The sequence below is a fragment of the Callorhinchus milii genome, unplaced genomic scaffold (assembly GCF_018977255.1).
Source record: "Callorhinchus milii isolate IMCB2004 unplaced genomic scaffold, IMCB_Cmil_1.0 Scaffold12, whole genome shotgun sequence".
NCBI classification, from domain to species: Eukaryota; Metazoa; Chordata; class Chondrichthyes; order Chimaeriformes; family Callorhinchidae; genus Callorhinchus; species Callorhinchus milii.
In genome coordinates, this window is record NW_024704753.1 from 3,503,322 (window position 1) to 3,524,672 (window position 21,351).

The 21,351-nt window shown below is 45.8% G+C and overlaps 1 protein-coding gene across 1 annotated transcript in view; it reads left to right on the forward strand.

Annotated features, from left to right (window-relative positions):
* The window catches only part of cntn4 (contactin 4), a 267,986-nt gene that overhangs the window by 206,405 nt on the left and 40,230 nt on the right, over window positions 1-21,351 (forward strand). The window contains exon 13 of the mRNA XM_042339601.1: window positions 7,359-7,534. Within this exon, the coding sequence (XP_042195535.1) occupies window positions 7,359-7,534 (176 nt within the window). The remainder of the gene's footprint in view (window positions 1-7,358; window positions 7,535-21,351) is intronic.

The window sequence follows — 21,351 nt, forward strand, 5'->3', positions numbered from 1 at the left end:
TAACACGAGGTCTCAATTCAGTTCCAAATATTCGCTCGTTCACAAAAGCAAAGGTGGACCCCATTTTATGGGTGAAAAATACACGCTCAGAACAAGAGGCATTTTGTTGCGGATGGCAATTTGCTTCTGGATTCTTGGAATTAAAAATTCGACGTTGTTTTTCTGGTGCACATAATTAACCATTTGATGATTTGATAACAGAACTATGTGCAGTGCCTGTGTGATTTGTGAGCAAATATGACAGCCAATTTGGGCAGAGCAGTGTCCCACAAACAGCCATGAAGCGAATGACCAATTTTATTAGGGGATTGTCCAGGTTTGTCCCAGACACCAGGAGCCAACTCTCTTCTCTTTTCGAATAGTGCATTGGGATCTCTAACGTCCACCTAAACCCCTCTGTTTAATGTCTCACGCGAAGGGTGTCACTTCCGACAAGGCAGCGATGCATTGGAGCATCAGCCTGGATGATATGAGTTCCAATTGCCAACATGGGGCTTAAACCCCAAACTTTCCAAGTCGTAGCTGAGAGTGCTCTGAGACGCCGTCCGGCGTGAAGGGCTATATATAAATGCAAGTTGTTTTTGTTGAGCTGACACAAACACTTAAGGACTTAAGGAAGTTTTGCCGCTTGCGAAGCTGCCCAGTACCTCCATGTCTCTCACGATGTATGTTCTCGACAATCAATTTTGTGAAGAAAAATCGTATCGACTCAGCCCCTGTGGGCCAGCCGGCTTCTCGGAGAGGTATTATCACAATCCCCTTTCTCCGAGGCGCCAAACGATTCCAGGCTCCGTCCGCGTTTGTGTGTTTGACAGGCAGAAAGCAGAAACTTGAGTTGCCCGCACCAGTGCTCGTGTTCCGGGAAGAAAATAAATCCCTGAGCTGTAGCATTTCAAACCCAGCAAGCGAGCTAAAACACAACCGAGGATTATGTAATATCAGCATCGTCAGGTGGAAAGCCTTGTCGTCGCAAACATCAAACTAACAAGATCGTGCCGACAAGAATACAATTGAAAGTCGCTGTCATGGGTACCGTTGAGCCATGTTAGCTGTTGGGTAGCTCAGGTCACCTGGGACTGATGATTCAAGATGTTTTTTCTCAGCAGATTCAAGTAGCTGGTAACAGCAAGGAATAGAACTTGCATTTGCGTAGCATTGCGATGACTTCTCAAATGCTTCACAGAGCGAGGGACTGGAGGATGGGGACATTGACCTTGTCGACCAAAGGCACGTTGAAATTATTTTGTTACAAAATGGTCTTGAAGGCAAGAACAACAATGATCATCGTTGCTTTTGATGCGGCAGCTTTCACACTGAGAGGACGCCTCAAAGCGCTTCACGGGACGAACTGTAAAGGGCAGCGACTGTATTTTTTTGTAGGCCAACCCGGCAGCCCAATCTGCGCACAAAAACATCCCGCGAACAGCACGACTGGGAAGTGCAAGCCGAGGGGAATCTGGAAGAGATTTTCAGAAAGTTATATTAATACAAATAATAATCCTCGCAGTTGATAGAGCCCCTTATCACGTCATTGAGGCGTCTCAAAGCGCTTCACCCAATATACCGTAAAATGAACTGACTGCATACTCGTGGGTGAAAGAGTGGGGTAGGCAGTGGCTAAGTGGAGCAGAGCATTGGTACCAAGTCTGTGTAACTCCAGTGAGCGTTACACTAGGGACCTTTGACGATGAACGATTAGAATGGGAAGTCACACTAGTGGCCGACATCAATGCTCAGCGGAATATTTCCCCACTCGTCTCGAGCTGATGAAAACCTGGATAAGGGTTTGTGGTTCATTGAAGGGCAAAGCAGAGGCGTAACCGGTGTAGCAAACATTAGCTTTAAGGGGACAGCAGTTCCTCCCGGTTCCCTGGTCAACAAACCACCAGGGAAAATTGACCGTTCCCCAATTTTCAGCTATTATTGAGGGATCTCGCCGTGTGCAAAATCGGCCGCCACAATTCCCTGCGGGCCAAAACTCCACACGTGAAACTTATCAATTCTTGAAGGCCGGCAAGTGCTTCTCCTGGCTAATAGCCGACCCGCTTTATACAGAACAGCACAGTGTTTTGTGTGCGCGAGACTTTCGATCTTTGAGTGTGATAAACTGGAACGAGCTTGTTTAGCTGAGGCTGAAATTGTCCGCAAGGAATTGTAGGCTGTGCAAGATGGATCGCAATCACTTGACCTTTACAGTGTTTGAAGCGACTCTGGTTTGTTCTGAGTTGCTGACTGCAGCCCAATCAACCCCACCACGGTGTCACCCGGTGGGTCAGAGAGAGACAGAGAGAGAACGATTCGCTCCCCACTCCGCCACCCAAATTACTTTGACGTTGCTATCTTTCTTCTTTAAGCCCCCCCCCCACCCCCCCGCCCACCTCTTTGTCTTTATTTATAAGGGATGGAGTGGCTTTGAAAGCATCTGTCTTCTTTAAGAGATAATCATCCCTTAAGTCATCTTTCTCTGCTTTCTGGCAGGTTTGCTTGTCCATTTGGAACCTTTTCCCTGTTGCATCCCAGACTTTGTGTAACCCTTTCACAGGATCAGTCGGATTTGAAGCTCCTGTAGAGGAGTCCTGTAGCTCAGTGGTTAGAGCGTTCGCCTCGCAAGCGAGAGACCTGAGTTCGATTCCCGGCAGGGTGAAACGTTGGGCAAATTTCCTTACTCCACACACCTGTTTACCTAGCAGTAAGTAAGAACCCGGTTGTTAGTCGATTAGCGTATCGCTTTTCCGAGGATAATAAAATAATATTAATAATTTGGTCACTCAATTCGCTCAATGTTTGTGGGACGCTGCTGTGCGCAATTGGCTGCCGGATTTCGCCAACAACATATCCAGTCAATTCACTCTACAGTATGTTCTGTGAATCGCTTTGAGACCCCTCGACGACGTGATAAGACGCTGTCTCAAATGCAAGGATTATTTTCAAGGATTATTATTGTTTGAAACACACTCATCCTTTGAGGGGGAAATTTTTGAAATGAACGCTAGCTAACATGACCTGGTTAACTACAACACGGCAAGAACCCAGTAAACCTCAGGCTTCCCTTGCATTCCAACACTCATTGCTTCCTGGGACCAATCTGTCCGCTCCTTCTGCTCGGCTCGCTCTGGCCTGCTCCGTGTCACCACCTTGCCATCAGCGGTTGAGCCTTTAGCCTTTTCCCCACCCTCTGGAACTCCATCCCGTAATCCCTCCACCTCCCTCCCTCCCTCCCTCCTTCCCTCCCTCCCTCCTTTGCCTCCTTTCGTCGAGCGTTTCTTATGTTCTTATGTTCTTAAGCAGCTTCTGAAACAGAACCCATTTAAAGGGATAAGCCTTCCCCATTTCCCTTAAATAATATCATATCGTTACATATACATAGTATTTACACATTTAGACAAAAGACTGCAAGGATAGGGTAACCCTGACATCCTGTTTCTATGATACCCCATGATCTTGTTCCACAAGGATAGTGCATCACTGATCTGGGACCAGTCAGGCACTGGTGTACATTGGATCATCTGTTCAGAGCGTTTCAGAAATCGAGACCATCCATAATGTGGCTGTTTTACACGATATTTCATTACCACTAAATATATCTTAGCACAGGAAGGGCCTTTGGGTTGCAATTCTGTTGATAAATTTGTGCAATGAATGACTCGGAATCAGGTTGAATGAAACGTCTCGCAGTCAACTTGCCTTGGATCTATCTCCCCGCTCAGTTTCCAGGTGTGACCCGATTGCAGCTGTAGGAATTCAGTCTTTTATTTGAAGGTAATTTAAAAAAAAAAGAGTTGAAAGTGGATTTGACTTGCTTTTCTGATCTACATCAATGCCAGTAAAAAAATATGTTTTCCCCCAAGTTGATCCTGCTTAAAATAACATGTGGGCATTTAAGAACAAATGCCAGCTGTGTGTTTGAAATGAACATTCATGAGCGAGCTTATTTTTTAAGTGAGTGTTCTCTCGCAGACGCTTGGAAATGAATGCTCGCAAATTTGCATTCACCGCTTAATGAACATTGATGGATCTTCATCCCGCACTGCGCAGCGAGATTTGCGCCGGTTATTTGCTGCCTGTCAGTAATTGCAGTGGTGTGATGAGACGTCAAACCGAGCTCCCGTCTGTACCTGTTGATGTTAAAGATCCCGCCACCTTGTTGAAAAAGAGATGAAAGAGTCCTGGCCTCAAGTAGCCCTTCCTACCCACCGGTTCCAGTCAATAATTACCCCCCAGGTACAAAAATACTCTCAATGGTGTCTCTCCTGAAATTGGCCCTTGCCACTCTCAACCTGTCTTGGGGCATTCTGAAGTATTGTTCTGGGTTCACTTTTCTATCTTAAACATTGCACACCTCTTCTGTACGTTCCTCTTTGAGACGTCTTGCAAGTACATAAATGCAAGGTCTTGTTGTTGTGCTGTTGTCTTCTCTCGAGGATAAAGAGCCTTTGCTTGTCCAGTCGTTGCTCAAAGCTCAGTCTGCATGTAGCACTGAACTAAAAGCAATTCCGCTTTGTGTCTTAAGGGTGGAAGTGGGAATTGGGCCAACACGAACGATGGGATACACGTAGGAACATGCTCGATGAAAAAAGACCAAGGTCCATCCAGTTCACCGTCTACCATCCTGGTAGTCGCATGTTACAATAATGGAGATGTCGATAGTAATTAATTCTGTATGGATTAGTCGACCATCACAGTGGAAAGCTTTCGGAAACATAGACCCAAAGTGGCCTGGTTCTTCCAAGCGTACCACGTGTCTGAAATTACTCATATACTGTATCCCAAGATATTATTTTCTAAAAGAAACCTAGAAAACGAAGAGAAGCTGTCTTCGCCTTGGGAATCGTATTTCAACGATTGAAGATTTGCTCATCTTTAGGAGACGGCTTTCTACAATATCTTACAGGTTTTAGCTCAAGCTTTTTAGAAGTAGAAACAGTCTCCCTGTCAGGCAAGGATAAAATTGTGCTGACACACGTTTATTGCTTCAGGTCTGTGTGAACGAGTACTGTATTATTTAGCATCAGATTGCATTGGAAAGACATAAAGACTTTTGAGATAGAGAGATAGAAAGATCCTCCAGTTTACAACAGAGTGGGGTCGTGAGGGGCACTATATAAATGCACGTTGTTGTTGTTGCGAGAATCCCACAGCTCCTTTTGTTGTGAAATGATTCGGTGACATTCAGGGACAAAGGAGGTTTTCCCAGTTATTCCGTGTATGGAAATTGACTCACGCGCACAGACTGAGATGCCGACTTGCTCTTGTTAATGTACGCGGTGGGCTATGAACGCACACTTATTCGAAATTCTTTGAGGGGAAAAAAAGGAGGGAAAGTCATCTTTTAATGCGTCCCACTGCTGCGCCTTTATTCTGTTGTTTGTTTTAGTCTTTGAATGGAATGTTTTCCGCAGACCAGAAAATTCATATTCATGACATTTGGAATGAATAAAATAATCTCGGCCTAATCAAAATCCCATACGACTAAGCAGAGTGTGGTGTATTGTCAGTCATTCAGTTAAATAGCCATTGAGTGAGGACGGTAAGCAAACAACAGCAATATTTGTTGCGATTGCATATAGTCCAACAGTGCAGGACACCAGGCGGAGAGGGATGTTTTTGAGCAGATTCTAAAGACAGAGGAGAGGGCCTGAGAGGGGTCGGGTGTTTCAGAAAGTGGAGCCATGTTAACTGAAGGCTTATCCTCCAAGATAGGAGCCAGGATATGACACTCGCGCTGGTATTTCTATTTAAAATCCAGTTTCCTAAAGCGGTTTTTACGTTATCCTTTGATCCAGCGCCTTTCACATCAGGAGGACGTCTCAAAACCCTTCGCAGAATCTAGCGTAAAGTAACGAGGCTCTTCCTAGGTGATAGCTGCCATGTGTAGTGACTGTGCGTTTGCAGGCACATGCAACAGTTAAGGTGCCCGGAGCCAAAAAAGCCCACAAAGGGGCAAAAGTAGCTCTCGTCATTGAGTGTGTTGGAAATCTCAAATGAAAGAGATCACCTAATTGACTGCACTTTTGGTTGTCTTTTCTTTCCCCAACACCCCCTCGGCTCACACCCCTCAGCTCGGATAATTAGACAGCACTTTGAAGCACTTTGTCTGGTGGCAGACTCATCGACGCTGGGCTTTAATCAAACCGTTTACTGATCTGACACAACAGTGCGAGCAGACATTGGGAAATAGGATATTTAAGCGGAGTGGAATCTGACCGACCGGCTATTTAGTAAGCGATATCCAACGCTTCGGGATGCAGAGAATTATCGCTAAGCTGTTTAATAGCCGTCACTTGCTGAACAATCCCTGGGCTTTTTCTTAAGTTTTTAAAAAAAAATCCTTTCTTGATTGGGTTCTGCACACAGACTGGTGACCAAAGGCACGGTCGAAGAGGAGGGTCTTGAGAAGGGTTTTGAAGGAGGCGAGGGAGGGGGTGAGGCAGATGGGCTGTGGGATGGAGTTCCGGAGGGTGGGGGCAGAGGGGCTGAAGACCTGCCCGGAAAAGTGCACATCGTCGTACAAGCTTAAAATCAGAGTTGACTTTGTTTTAAAAAAAAATTTACTTTGATACAATGCCTTTCACCTTGTGAGGAGGTCTCAGAGCGCTTCACGGGATTGGCTGTGTAGTGTAGTGTAGTGACTGTGCATCTTGTAGGCGATGCTTCTGTGATCAAGTATCTTGTAAGCGCTAACTTTCCAGATGTGTGTGTGTGGAGGGGGGTGGGGGGGAATGGGGATGTGGGGGCTGTATCCCTTGGTGAGGAGAGTACCTGAGCAAGAATTAGAAAGAGGAAAAGAGGGGAAGGGAAGGAGAGAAACTTTTCTGGTGGGAAAGGCAAAAGTTGGCAATTTTAACAATACCCAGTGGAGACCAACCTTTATGGGTGGCCAACAAAATAAATGTTCTTGATTGAAGGTGGGGGGGGATGGGGTGCTTCTTGACAGACCCCTGGGCCATTTCTGGCCCGTGGGCCACAGGTCGGACATTAGGAACAAAGGAACAGGAGTAGGCTATTCAGCCCCTCTAGCCTGTTCCGCCATTCTGTTCGACCATGGCTGATCTGTACCTCAACTCCAATTAGGCCACCACTCGTCTAACCTGTTCCAAGCCGTGCTTTCAATCACTGTGCCCCGAAGCTCTGGAACTCTCTCCCTCAATCCCTTTGCCTCACCCCTCTCCCTCTGCACTTTCAAATCCCTCCTAAGGACCTTCCATTTTGATCGTGCTTATGGTCACCTCCCCCATCTCTCTCTCCCCCGGCTCAGGGTCAAACTCCGCCACTGGTACGGGCTCCGGGGCGCTGTATAAATGCAAGAACTTCAAGGCCCGCTCAGCTAATGGCTTATCTCGTTTTTCAATCCCCAACAGATGCGACGATAATCACCATCCCGCCGTCAGACATGGACGTGACGGTAGGCGAGAGCACCATCCTGCCGTGCCAAGTCTCGCACGACCCATCGCTGAACCTCGAGTTTTCGTGGTCCTTCAACGGCCAAGTCATCGACTTCAAGAGGGACGGGGATCACTTTGAGAAGGTCGGAGGGGTGAGTGACGGGGGAATTTCATGTGCCGTTTTATGTGCTCTGGGAGGTTTTTTTTTTATCCGAACGGATTGCCCCCCGATCTTGTGTTGGGCAAGATCGGGAAGTTTCGGGAGAAACATCAGGAAGCTTCTTTTTTACATTAATACACAGTCAATTCACTTGATAGTGTATGCTGTGAAGCACTTTGAGACGTGCAACTTGTCTCAAAGACGTGATAAGGCGCTACATCAAATGCAAGGATTTTAATTATTATTATTATTATTAACAACTGGAACCAGGTTACCAGGAAGGGTGGTTGTGGGAAGGATCCTATTTAAGAAACAGCTCAATGCTGCGATGGTGGGAAACAGCAGCTCAGATAGTTTGGGCAGACGAGATCAAGTGGACCGAAGGGTCTTCTTCACCCAAACCATAGGTGAAACGGGTGGCAACACATTAGCAGAAAAAAAAGGCATGCTTCCTGTTATTTCTACTGGTGGATGGACATGTTTTTCATTGCCTAAGCCTTAATGGACACCCGTCGGTTGCTTTTAGAGGAAAAGAAACCCTGCAGAGAAAATGATTTGCAGCCGGCCAAAGAGCAGAACACAACGGAGGTGGGGGGGGGGGAGGGAGTATGGGGTTGGGGAAGAGGGGACATTTATATAAACAAGATTCTTAGTAGCTGTTGACACATTTCCCCAGTGCAGTCCCCTCAGAAATGGACCTATTACCCACTGCAGTTTAAATCGAAATGACTTGATGTGATTGCGGAGTTGATAAGATTCAAATTAGATGAACGTCAACACCTTTTGGGGTGTTTTTTTGTGCATAAAACTGCAATGATTGTGACAAACACAATTGGATTTGAATTAGTTTGAATTAGTTTATTAATTAGCAAAGGCTGATAGAATGTTGAATCAGATTGTGTGCGTTAACGGTATCGAGGGAACGAGATGATTACAGAGTTTGGAGACGTCGGTTTTCCTGGAACAAAGAAGCCTCACTGGTGTTTTCAAGACAAAAGACCTAACAATATGATTAAATTGCATTCGGTAATAATATAAATCAAGTTGCAAGCTTACAGTGGATGTACATGTCAGGAGCTGCAATTATCAGACCGAGCTCGCTGATATGCTCACTGCAAGACACGCAAAGACTTCGAGGAGTTTTGAAGCTCACTGCTCATTAATATCAACTGCTCACTGTAACTAGTGTATATATAATCACAAACAAACGAACGGTGTTATAATAATAATCCTTACAACTGGAATAGCGCCTTATCGTGGCGGAAGGACGTCTGAAAGCACTTCACAGTGATTACCGTGAAGTGTAGCGACTGTGTATTTGTAGGCAAGTGCGGCAGCACATTTGCAGACAGCAAAATCCCATAAATAGCCATGGATTGAGTGGCCAATTTTACGTGGGGGGCTTGTCAGCCAGGACACCAGGAGAGAAAAACTCCCTTCTCTGTTTGAATAGAGCCATGGGACCTTTAACATTCACCCGAGGAGGCAGACGGAACCCCAGTTTAACGTCTCATCCGAAGGATGTCACCTCCGTCAATATTACACCCTCCCAGCCCTGCATTGGACTGTCAACTTAGACTCTGTGAGTTCAAGTCCCGACAGGGAGTTTGAACCCACAACCTTCTGACTCAGAGGCGAGAATGCTACCACTGAGCCAGACCGAGCTCTGCACAGCTGAACGGATTAAGACATCTCAGGTACCGCTGTTTGGAGGTGAGGTGTCTGAGATGGAGCTAAACATGTCCGTTGATGTTGAAATGTCCACCCAGCTTAAAGTGCTTCTTAACAGTGACTGAAAGGCGCTGCGCCGTTTCTCACAGCCGCTGTTGCGTTGAGATAAATTCAGAACAAATCTGCGGAAACACTCCTTCGGCGAGCGAGTCGTAAACGTACGGAACAGGGGCTCCCTGCGGAGACGGTGGAAACAGCAAGTGTTGATTCTTTCAAGGAACAAACAAGATAGATTTCTGTTCGGAAACAGAAATCCATCTCGTTAGATGTGCAAGCGACTGCCAGCACGGGGGAAGGCCAACTGAATGGTCTCCTTTGGGACACATTCTTAAGCTCTTATGTTCCATTGGAAACTTTTCATGGGCAACACCTTGGGCTGTAAGGGGTTAAATGCGGGGGTGGGGGGGTAGTCGGCGGGGAAAAGCGTCACATTTTCCATCGAGCCTCAACTCGACACAAACGCTCCACGCACCGTCTCTCAAAATGAACCAAATTACAATCTGTGCATGTCCGCTGGGGACTGTGAATCCAAATCATATCATTAGCTGAAAGGGTACTGCTGCTCTGTCGTGTTGTTGTGTAAGATTAAAAAATAAAGAGTCATTTCTGCGTGGCCCGGAATTGCTCCAGCTGGGTCAGTAACCGAGGAATATCATCAACTAAGTAAGCCTGGGGGTTGTTTGTTTGCAGCACAGTCCGGCCGAGAGGATATTAATAGAGAATAACAGACAACTGGGAATGAGATACAGGGATGTAGCTTAATCAATGGGGCTCAGCTGGCAAGAGAAGATACTGGAGATACTGGAGAACTCAGGTGATCTATAAACTGCACCTGTGCAAAGTGTTGCCTAGGCCACAGCTGGAGTATTGTGTTCTGTTTTTGACGCTCTGTCAGACAGCAGTAATAACAAAAGTGTCCTTGAATTTGATATAGTACTCGTCACGTCAGGAGGACGTCTGAAACCGCTTCGCAGGATTTACAGCATTGCGCACAGCAGCGTCCCAGCTAGTCCTGAAATGAACAACACCCTTTTATCTGGGGGGGCGGAAAAGAGAAGGGACTCTCTCTCTACCAGTGTCCTGGACATCAGGAGAGAGAGAAAGTCCCTTCTCTTTGACTACATGAGTTCGAAGCTCCGACTTGAGGGCTTGAACCTTCGAACTCGGAGGCGAGAGTGCTAGGGTTGAGCCTGGCTGTCACCTGAAGTATCCCACCTAAAAACCCAGCAAAACACGAAATATTTTCAGAACACAAATATCCAAAAGCATCAGATGTTTCACGCGCAAATATTTGCCTATGAAATTGTCTCTTAATTGTAGAGCTACGGGGCTTTTGTTAGGTAGGTGTCACATCTGGTGTTGTTTGAATTTTCCTTCTCCTAACTCATCGCGGCAGGTTTATTGTCCTCCTGTCTGCACTTCCAACAGTAGGACATATTGCACAAGCCCAGTTAGTTCACTTTGTGCTGACGTCTGAATCTCTGGCAATGTCGGGGTGGGAGGGGGAGTGCAGGCAGTTAGATGTTTTTTTTAATTCCATTCTCTCGAGTTGCCCGCTACTAGACCTGAATTACCGCCTGTCCTGACAATGCGCTGCTTCATTACTGAGCAAACAGTCACGTGGGCAACAAGCACGCACTGTTCGATGGCCCAGTTGGGACTCGATAATCCGAATGTTCTCATTAACACGCGCAGAAATAGATTTACATTTTTCATTTATCGCGCCTTAATTAACTTTATGTCAGTTTGCCTGCTTCCCTTCCGCTCTCCCAGTTGCACCATCACGGAACGATACACCAGCTCTCGGAGGCTTTGTGCCTGACTGTTAATAGTAGGCAGTCTCAAGGCTGCTGGTGGCAAGGCACTTAAACAACGACAATATGCTCTGCTTGCTCAGGTGTTAATAAACCGCAGGCACTATCTGTCAGCTGAGATGCCATTGCGTTTGCACATTATGCACATCGTGGAGGTTTACTACTTGAAGCCCACAATCAATGGCCCCAGTCGCTTTAATAGCATTTAATTTTACGGGTCGTTGCAGAAGGCTTCGCGTCTTGGGCGTTTAATGCCGGCCGTGCCTACGAGGCCAGGCCCGTGCAGTCTGCACGCACGGCTCGGGATCTGTCAAAGCCGTTTAGTGTTGTCCTCAGGATTTCCTCGTCAGTTGATGCCGCTATCTTCGTCGTTTGTCAAGCGTTTTGAATTGAATTGTCACAAGAGAACGAGCGCTTTGGAGATCGAGCCACGTGTTTAACACAAAGCACGCAATCATATGTCGTTGGTGAAAAAAAATGTTTGTACACCCCGACACAGCTCAAAGTATTCCCCTCTCATGATACCCGCACCCAGAGGACAATACGTGTTATTTATCCAGCGAAAGCCCTGGCTCAGTCTTCTCTCTCAAACCAGCATTTCAACAGAAAAAAAAAACAAATTCTGCAGGATATCGGAAATCTTTAGATGTTAGCTTAGGCTAAGCACCCTGGATTGTAAATTTAACCTAAGGCCTCTCTCGTTTATACTTGTAACTCAGGCGAGTCCTGCAAGGCAGTGCCGTTGAGTTTCATCAAAGATTAAATTGTAAGTGTTAGGGTAGCCCTCTGCCAAACTGCAACTGTCCTGTGTCCAACTCTGTATTTGTGAAGCGCTTTGAGATGCCGCCCTACGTGAATGGTGCTGTATAACAAGAACAACTTGCATTTATATAGCATCCCAGACCGCTTAAAGGCACGATCAAACCCCATCCCCCGGTGACTGATCTGCTGTGCACAATTGAGCATATCAGGGTCCCACAAACTGCCGTGGATTGAGTGACCAAATTATTTTTTTAAGGGATTATTACCCCCGGAAGGTGATCCGCCATTCGACTAACAACCAGGTTCCTACTTACTGCTAGGCAAACAGAGGTGTGTGGAGCAAGGAAAGTTTCCTAAGGTTTCGCCCTGCCCGGGAATCGAACCCAGGTCCTCTCGCTTGCGAGACGAGTGCTCTAACCGCCAAGCTACGGGACTCCACTTCTATATTCTGTACTTCTATAAAGAGGTTAATATCTATCCGTTTCCTACAAGCTAGTTTTGCCTCTCTCATCTGTCTATCTATCACTTTGGACTGAAGCCAGTGTGAGAAAATGTGCAGGGAAGATCTGAATGAGCCCTGCAGATCATTAGCATGTAATTATCCATGATAAATGTGGGATATACAACAACAACAACAACAACAGCTTGAGATTTATATAGCACTCCCCACGCCGGACGGCGTCTCATGCAGAGCTGGCTTGGGCAATGCTAATCTGCCCTGATGTAGTTTGTTACATTGCAGAACCCAAAGATAGCCTCTTCTTACCACAGTACAATGCAAATCCAGTCAAATATTGACTCTCTTTGACAGTCTTAATGATCAACTGAGGAGCAGATTCGATCTTGTTTCTTGTTATCTATGTGATTACGCTTTGAGACATCTCGAAGAGGTGATAAAGTACTATATCAAATGCAAGCATTATTATTATTATTATTATTATTATTATTATTATTATCTACTGGACCTTAAATCCTCCCATTCAAATGAGCCAGAAAGGTGAGCCAGGAAATGATCAGGGAGAAAAATGTAGTGATACTTCAGTCAGGTCAGAGTGCTGATCTGGCTTCTCATTAGCAAACAGACACAAACACTAGACACAGGGACAGTGATTTATCCAACTACTTAATAGAAGTCGAGCATCTCACAGAGTGAAAATAAACCTGAGCATAAAGAAGTGCATTATTAACCCTATTCTAAGAGAATAGCTTAAAAGGCAGACATGTATTTAGAGAAAACTAGTTCTTTGAGAGCTTGGTGCCTAATTAATATCAATAATAATAATAATAATAATAATAATTCTTGCATTTGATGAAGCTCCTCATCGGGTCATTTTCCCGATTTTGGGAATTCTACAAAACAAACCACAACTTGACTGTTTGCAAAAACTGCCCCAGATACCGTTTTTCTTTAAAAAAAAGGAAGCAAGTGTTTTATTTCAATCGAAAGCTTTTGGCATACTTTTCCTGTAAGCAGCAGTCAGTGACAATAAATGCAGGGAAAAAACACACGCTCGGTGATTATTCAGAGAACAGACCAGAATAACCAATCTTTTTCCCCAATCTCTGTTCCTGCCTTCTGTTTTTGTTAGTTAAAGAGTGCCACCTGATGGCATATGTCATCCAGCAAGTGAGTCTCAGTTAACAAAGCAGCGTTCTGCTGAACAAACGACTCTGATGAAGCGAGCTTGTATCTAATCCTATTGAAAACAAATTCTACATTTTCAAAGATTATTGATGAAAGAAGGTTTTCACCCACAAACTATAGAGTCGATTCACTTTAGAGTATATTCCGTGAAGTGCTTTCTGATGTCTCAACAGCGAGATAAGGCACTAGATCAAATGCAAGGATTATTATTAATATTATTCTTATTATGAACAAAGTTCTCCGGCTCATGTTACCGACTTTGTGGACAGATGCGGTTTGTTCTATTGCTCGGTCCATCCAATCTAATCTCTTCCCCATCACAACATCAAGCTGCCTTTTAAAATGAACGCAGTGTCCCAGTCTCTACCACCTTTCCTGGCAACCTTGTTCCAGTTGTTGATTACCCTCTGCTTAAAAGAAAATCTTCCTGGGGTCTGTCCTGAAATTGCCCTTTCCTTTACAACTCTAAACTTGTTCTACTGTCACAACGCATCCTAACGTATTGATCTGAGTAAGTTTGGCAGAGAGAAGGTCATCTTGTGCTCCATAGATCACCGGTGTCAAATGCTCTTGAGTAATTCTGCCTTCGAGCAAAACAAAAGCATCGAAATGTAGAGCAAAGTGGCACAACTTGAGCTCGGGAGAGGAGAGGGAAGGTGAGCAGACAGACCGCACAGTGAACGTGTGGTGTGGATAATCCAGGTAGACGGTACGAAGGGCGGGGTGATTGTGTCAGCAACTTCAAGTGAGCTCTTAAGCGAATCAATCATAATAATTCTTTCATTTGACGCAGCACCATTTGCATTGAGAGAACATCTCAAAGCTCTTCACTGCGGAATGTAGTAACTATTTTGTAGACACAATTGTGGTCCAAAGAGAATTTGGCCACAGCAATGTCCCACAAACAGCGGTGAAGTTATCTTACCTGGGGATCGTTAACCGAGGCAAACTGCTTTCTCTTTTCAAATAGCACCTCTTTAACGTCCACCTGAACAGGCAGACAGACAGGACCTCGGTATAAAGTCTCATGCGAACTAATGGCATCTTCGACAATACAGCACCACCTTTCTACTGCGTGAGCTCAAAAGTCCCGACGCGGGGTTTGGAACTCACTGCCTTTGTGACTAGGAGGCGAGAGTACGAGCGAGTGAGCCAGGCTGACGGGGAATGTGTAGGAAGCAGCACCCTGAATGTGCTCGTCCGTGCCCAGCTCTTACATAAAGCAGATAATATAGCTAATCCCTCATGTGGAGCGTAATGATATGGTGATTGATAGCAGCACAAAAATAGAACGGGATCGTATTAAATTCACTTCAGCAAACGTTCCATTTTAATGTGTCAAAGCAGAAGAGGTTTAAAGTGCCACTTCTCTCCAGCAATCATTTTGATCAGCAATTGTGTTACTCCCGTTTTGCTTCTTTCTCCTCTCGTGTTAACCCTGATCTCGGCCGGTCCTTTTTCCTCGTCCCAGACCACACACTCAGCCAGTGGTCCTCTACACAACCTCCCCCCACTCCCTTCCCCGCCCCTGCAATAATCATAATCCAAGAGTTTGATACAGCGCCTTATCACGTCTTCGCGACGTCTCAAAGCGCTTCACGCGATAGACTGTAAAGCAAAGTGACTGTATATTTTGTGGGCGAAACGCGGCAGCCAATTGCGCACAGCAGCGTCCCCACAAACGGTCGTGGATTGAGTGACCAAATTACTTTTTGTTAAAGGGGTTATTACCCCCCCCCTGGAAAAGCAACCCGCCAATTGACTTAACAACTGCGTTCCTACTTGCAGAACAGGTAAAGTAAGCAGGTTCCTACTTACTCACAGGTAAACAGAGGTGGGTGGAGTAAGGAAACTTGCATAAGGTAAATCAGCCATTCACTTTGTGGCTGGTTGAGGGACCTTTTCTGTGCACACGTTGGCGGCTGCGTTCATCCACAATTACACAGTCACTGCCCTTGATGACAATTTCCCTGTGAAACGTTTGAGACTTTTCGAGGCTTGCGGGCACTTTATCAAACGCAAGGGTTATTCCTGCTGTGGATCTGTGAAATACATTCCAACATGTTATTAATCATAATACGTTTGAATGTATTTCACATAGTTTTTGTTGTTGTGTTGTTGTTGGTTGTTGGTTTGTTGTTGTTGGTTTGTTGTTGGTTAGAGCACTCGCTTTGCAAGCGAGAGACCTGAGTTCAATTCCAGGCAGAGGGCGAAACCTTGGGCAAGTTTCCTTACTCCACACAGAGCCTCATAATAATCCCTCCAAAACCAATAATAAATTGGTCATTTTCAATCAACGACTGTTTGTGGGGACGCTGCTGTGCGCAATTGGCTGCCGCTTTCGCCCACAAATATACAGTCAATTCACTTTACAGTATTTTCTGTGAAGCGCTTTGGGGCGTCTGGAAGACGTGAAAAGCGCTAAATCAAATGCAAGGATTATTATTATTATAATTCATTTTACAGCGCTCTGAGACAACTCAATGGCAGGATAAGATGCTATATCAAACAAGGATTATTAATATTACATTTGAGATGATGGAAGGCATTGGTAAATTCATACACACTTTCTGCTCGTTGGTGAGGCCAAAACCAGAGGGTGTCAATCAATAGTTCCATCCAATAGGGAGTTTTGGAGGAGCTTCTTCACACATGTGGTGAGAATGTGAAACCTCACAACACTGTGGTTGAAGCAAAAGCATCATTGTATTGATGAGGAAGCTTGATGACTACACGAGGGAGAAGGGAACGGGAGAGGGGAGTAGGAAGGATGGAGGCTTGTGTGGAGAATAAACCACAGCATGGACTTGTTGGGCCAAACGGCCTGGTTCTGTGCAGCATCGCCCGCTGTGCAAAAATCCGCCCTGTCGAAAGGAAAACTTTCGGAGAGGTGGAGCAGCTGAATGCGACAGATTGGAAGCCGACCTTTTCTCAGAGAGGAGCAGCAAGCGAGCGAGCTAAAGGCGGTTAACTAACCCAAGGAGGATTGTGCAGTGTAATTAGACAAAGAGGCACTTTCAAGCCACCAGACCATCTCAATGGTACCTGTCACGCGGGTGGAGGATGAGCCTTAGGAACGGAAAGCGGAGAATACAAAGAGAAAGTTGAACGTGAAAGGCGACAGAAGGGAAACACCGAGGACTATGGAGAAAGGACAGCAGACCATTGCAAATTATAATTTAAGAGCCTTATTCCAACTTGTCTGCATTAAATGAGAGTTAGCGTGCACGTGAAGATGGCTAGAGATGGCTGACACACCTGTTGGATGTGTTTCGAGGCTGTTGCATCAGGCGTGGAGCGCGGAAAGCGAGTAGATTACGGTTAGCTGGCTCCCTTGACGAAACCGTTTAAAAGAAATGTCGGGCAATTCGTGCAACGAAAGGGCCAAAAATATTGCCAGAAACGTAGAAGAGCAGAAGAGCAGTCAGTCGCCACGGTTGAGAATCTAAAGTGCTTCCCACGTCATTACTGGGGTCAAAGTCACGGACTGTGAAGGCGAGGTGTGAAGAATGGAGATCTTCGTATGATCCTGTTGAGGAATACGAAGCGTGTGGAGGGAGTAGACGACGTGTACAGGTGTGGGATTGGTTGCGTGTTTAACCAGAGGGCTGACAAATGGAGATGACGTAAAGTTACACAAAATGTTACAGGCCATCAGTCCAACTGGTCCGTGCCAGTGTTTATACTGCACACAAGTCTCCACCACTCCTTATACCCTCTCCCCATAATGATCTATTCCCTTATCCCTCACGTACTCAACAGGTTTCTTCTTAAACGTGTTGACTACCTACAACATAGAGCTGCAATTGAGTGGAGAGAGGGTTTCTGGGGGTGATAATCTCCCCCCACATTTAAAAGATAATAATAATCGGTCACTCAATCCACGACTGTTTGCGGGACACCGCTGCGTGTAATTGGCTACCGTGTTTCTCCTACAAAATATAGTCAATACACTTTATTCTTGTGAAGAGCTTTGAGACTTCCAAAGATGTGATAAGGCGCTGTATCAAATACAAGGATTTTATTATTATTATTACTTTCTGGATTGCAGTATTGAGCACAAAGCCGCTGAATACACAGTCACCACACTTAATAATAATAATAATAATAAATAATTGATGATAATTTGCTCAGGTCTAAGGCAGGCATTCTGAGGTGTTCATCAATAATAAAAAAAAAGGAAGCCTTTCCCGTCAGGAGGTGTCACAAAGCACATCCTAGGATTTATTTGTAAAGTGTAGTGACTGTAGTTTAAACAGCGGAACATTAAATGACACTTTATTTTTGAAAAATCAGTAAGATTTTTGCCGCCTTAGCCCAGTTGGTAATAAAAATCATCATAACAATCTTTGCATTTGATATAGCGTCTTATCACGTCTTCGATTGTACTGCACACTTGACAACAAATCGTCACCAAACCAATGGCTGTGATATAGGTGACGTAGAAACACAGCTCAAAATAGCTGGTTCAAAAGTATCACTCGGCTGTTTCTTTGTCAGTGAGTCGGGTGATGCCATGAAATATCCACGAGGTGTCACTGTGACACTTCCTCATGCCATCGGCTTGCGTTGAACCAGACCGGCTTTGCTTTTACACTGAAGCATCCGGCACAAAACATTCCTGAAGAGAGAACCGTGGAAAGAAAGATCACTTTATCATTAAAATCTGAGGAAAACCGCACCACGTCAGATGAGGACTAATAATCTCCTATGTCCCTTTCAGTACCTTAAGGCCCATCTCCTCTGGAACTCTCTACCGCTAAGACTCCGTCTCACTCCTCTCTTTCTGCCTTTACGTCTCGCCTGAAATCTTACCCCTTTGAACACACTTACAGCCTTCTCTCCCCACCCACCCACACTACCCCACCCCACCCCACCCCCCCACCCCCCCACCTCACCTCTCGCCCCTTCTCCTTTGCTCAGTGTCCAACCACATCCCTGTGAAGTGCTCCGAGATGCTACACTACGCTATGTGATGTGAAGGGCGCTGTAAAAACGCAAGTTACCACTTGCTCTACTGATGCGATTGGGAAGCGTTTAGTTTATACAGTTCACCTCTTCGTACTGTTTTACCTCAGGAGTCGACGAGATGTTTCGAGTGATTTATCTGTGTGATCTTAAGTAGTTTTGTATCAGATCAAGACAGTATATAAAAAAGAATTCCTCTTTACATCAATCTCCTGTTTCTTCACTGAGTTGGAGCCAGTTATCCCGGGCGATACCAGATAAGCTGCAACAACAACGACAGCAACAACGAAGGGTAGCATCCCGGAGCACTTACAATCAGACACACACCCCCCTCCAGTCTGCGAGAGTACCTTTGGGGCCTACTGGCAACTTGTCCTCTCAGTCCTCCAAATCCACTGGCGTTCTAGGAGCTTTGAACAGAACAAAACTGGTCGGGGAATCCCACCTGGCCTCAACCTTGGTCATTGTGAGACCATTTTGACCAAACTCCCAAATTATTATTATAACAGTCCCTTCATTCGATACAGCGACTTATCACGTTGTTGGGACGTCTCAAAGAGCTTCACAGTACTGTCCCACAGACAGTCGTGGAATGAGTGACCAAATTATTTTTTAAGAAGGGATTCAATAGCATTCACACTCAAATAGCGCTTTTCACACCGGGAGAACGTCTCGAAAGTGCTTAACACTCGTCGGTTGGGCATCTGAACTCGGGGTGGGAGCTGAAAGGGTTGGGAAGGGGTGTATAAGTGGAGGAAGAGAGAGAGAGAACTGGAGAGATTCATGGATGCAGTTCCAGAGAGAGGAGATAGAATAGCTTAAAGCCCACTCTAAGCCATTCTTAGGCCAGTGTTCGCTGAGCGAGGGGAGTGCAATTTATTATTATTATTATTATCATCACAAAATGATAGCATGCCCTTTCAATGGTTTAATGATAATAACTCGCATTTATACAGCCCCCTTTGTGTGAAATAAAACGTCTGAGCATTTATATCCTATCATTATACCCTGTAATGTGCCAGTCAGTTCCCCCCCACCGTGTACTCTGCGAGGAAAAGCCATCATTACTGTATCTCCATTAATTTTCAGCCCTCTGCACAGCTAACAAACCCATTATCCTATCATCCACATAACTCTGCCTCCAGCAAGCTCGCTGAGTCTGCTGCAGAATGATAACTTGACATTCTTTCCCTTCTCAACCCCCCCCCCACCCCCCCACCGCCCGTAAATTTAAATAGACTACACAGACACACACGTATATTTGTGTACGTGGAAAAATAACAGATAGCTGGCAATAACCGAGCTCTGCAGAGATTCGTAAACCACACAGACTACTTTCTCTCTCTCTCTCTCTCTCTCTCTCTCGCGTGGCTTGTATCATCAGAACCGCTTGACTGAATTACATTCTCGTCAGGCATGTTCATGGATCTGTTATCCCAGATTAATTTGGTTTCCAGCCGAGGGTTGAGTGTGTGTGCGTGTGTGTGTATGTGTGTGTTAGCGCCTCAGTTTAATTTTAGGCTTAGTTATCTACCTATATGGGAAAACGATTTTACTACTTTTTAGCAGAAATCAAATGAGTTTAGATCGTACCTCTTCGACTGCCCTTGCAATCACTTTCACCCTCTCTCCCTTGCTTGACTTTCAACTCCGCCAACTACTGACACACTTTGATTTCTCTGCTGTCCCCGGCCCCATCGGCTGAGCCGACTGCGGATTAACTTCGCGCCCCCCACCCCATCCCAACCACCGCCCAGCACCAGCCCCCCATTCACTCATTCCCCCCTCCTCCTCACATATTCAACTCTGCCCGGGAATTGGTCTATTCCAAGAACTAAGCCACAGCGTCGACGAAACACTTGCACTTGGGGCTCAGATGGAAATGTTTCAAATCAAATGGAAGGTTTAACACTTGGCTGGCCCTGGAGAAGAACCGTGTGCGTGCGTGCGCTGATTGCGAGGTGGACAGATCGTCCCCCGCTGATCCACTGTGATCTCCCATTAGTCTCTCCCAGTCTTTTGTTTGCAGTCGGTAAATCCCGGAGCGAGTGGCGACGTGAACGCAGAGTCAAGCAAAGGCTCGCACTGCGCTCTGCGCGAGACGATTCGGATGAGACGTTAAACCGAGGTCCCGTCTGTGCCGGTTCAGGCGGATGTTAAAGGTCCCGCGGCGCTATTCGACAAGAGAAGGGAGTTTCTCTCTCCCGGTGCGATGGCCAACAAACCCCACAAATACAAATTGGTCGTTCACGTCAAGGCTGTTTACGGGACATTGCTGTGCGCAAATTAGCTGCCGCACTTGCCCGCAAACACACAGTCACCACACTCTCTAGCAAAAAGCCTGCGAAGCGCTTTGAGATGTGATCAAATGGCGAGATTATTACAGTAGCACAATTCGCGCCCTCTCACACTGCTGCTGAATGCCACCGTACCGATCTCTAGCTGCGTGCTATGTACAGTGATGAGGTGAGGAGGAGAAGCAAGTTATGAGGCGAACATAGTTTTTGTAGGTCACAAGCAAGGAGGGGAACAATCAAACTCAATTTAACATCTAAAATGGATGTCTTAACGCTGGTGTCTCCTTTAGGATTGTAACGCATTAGATTAAACGCTGCGGAGTATAGAACAGCAACTCGGTTTCGTGCCTCGACGACCTATATAAATCGGAAGGCAATGCTTGACGAATGTTAAATAGACGAGACTTCCAGAGAAGGGAGTGTGTAATATTCCAATGGCTCATGTCTTGTGTGTGCATGTTTGCGTATGTGTGTATGTGTGTGTGTGTGTCTCTCTCTATCGTTTTCGCTCTCTCCCTTAGATTTTCATATCTTTAATCGAAGTGCTGTAACAAGGTTGTTTGGCTTCAAGCCTTACACGCCGTATTGTCAG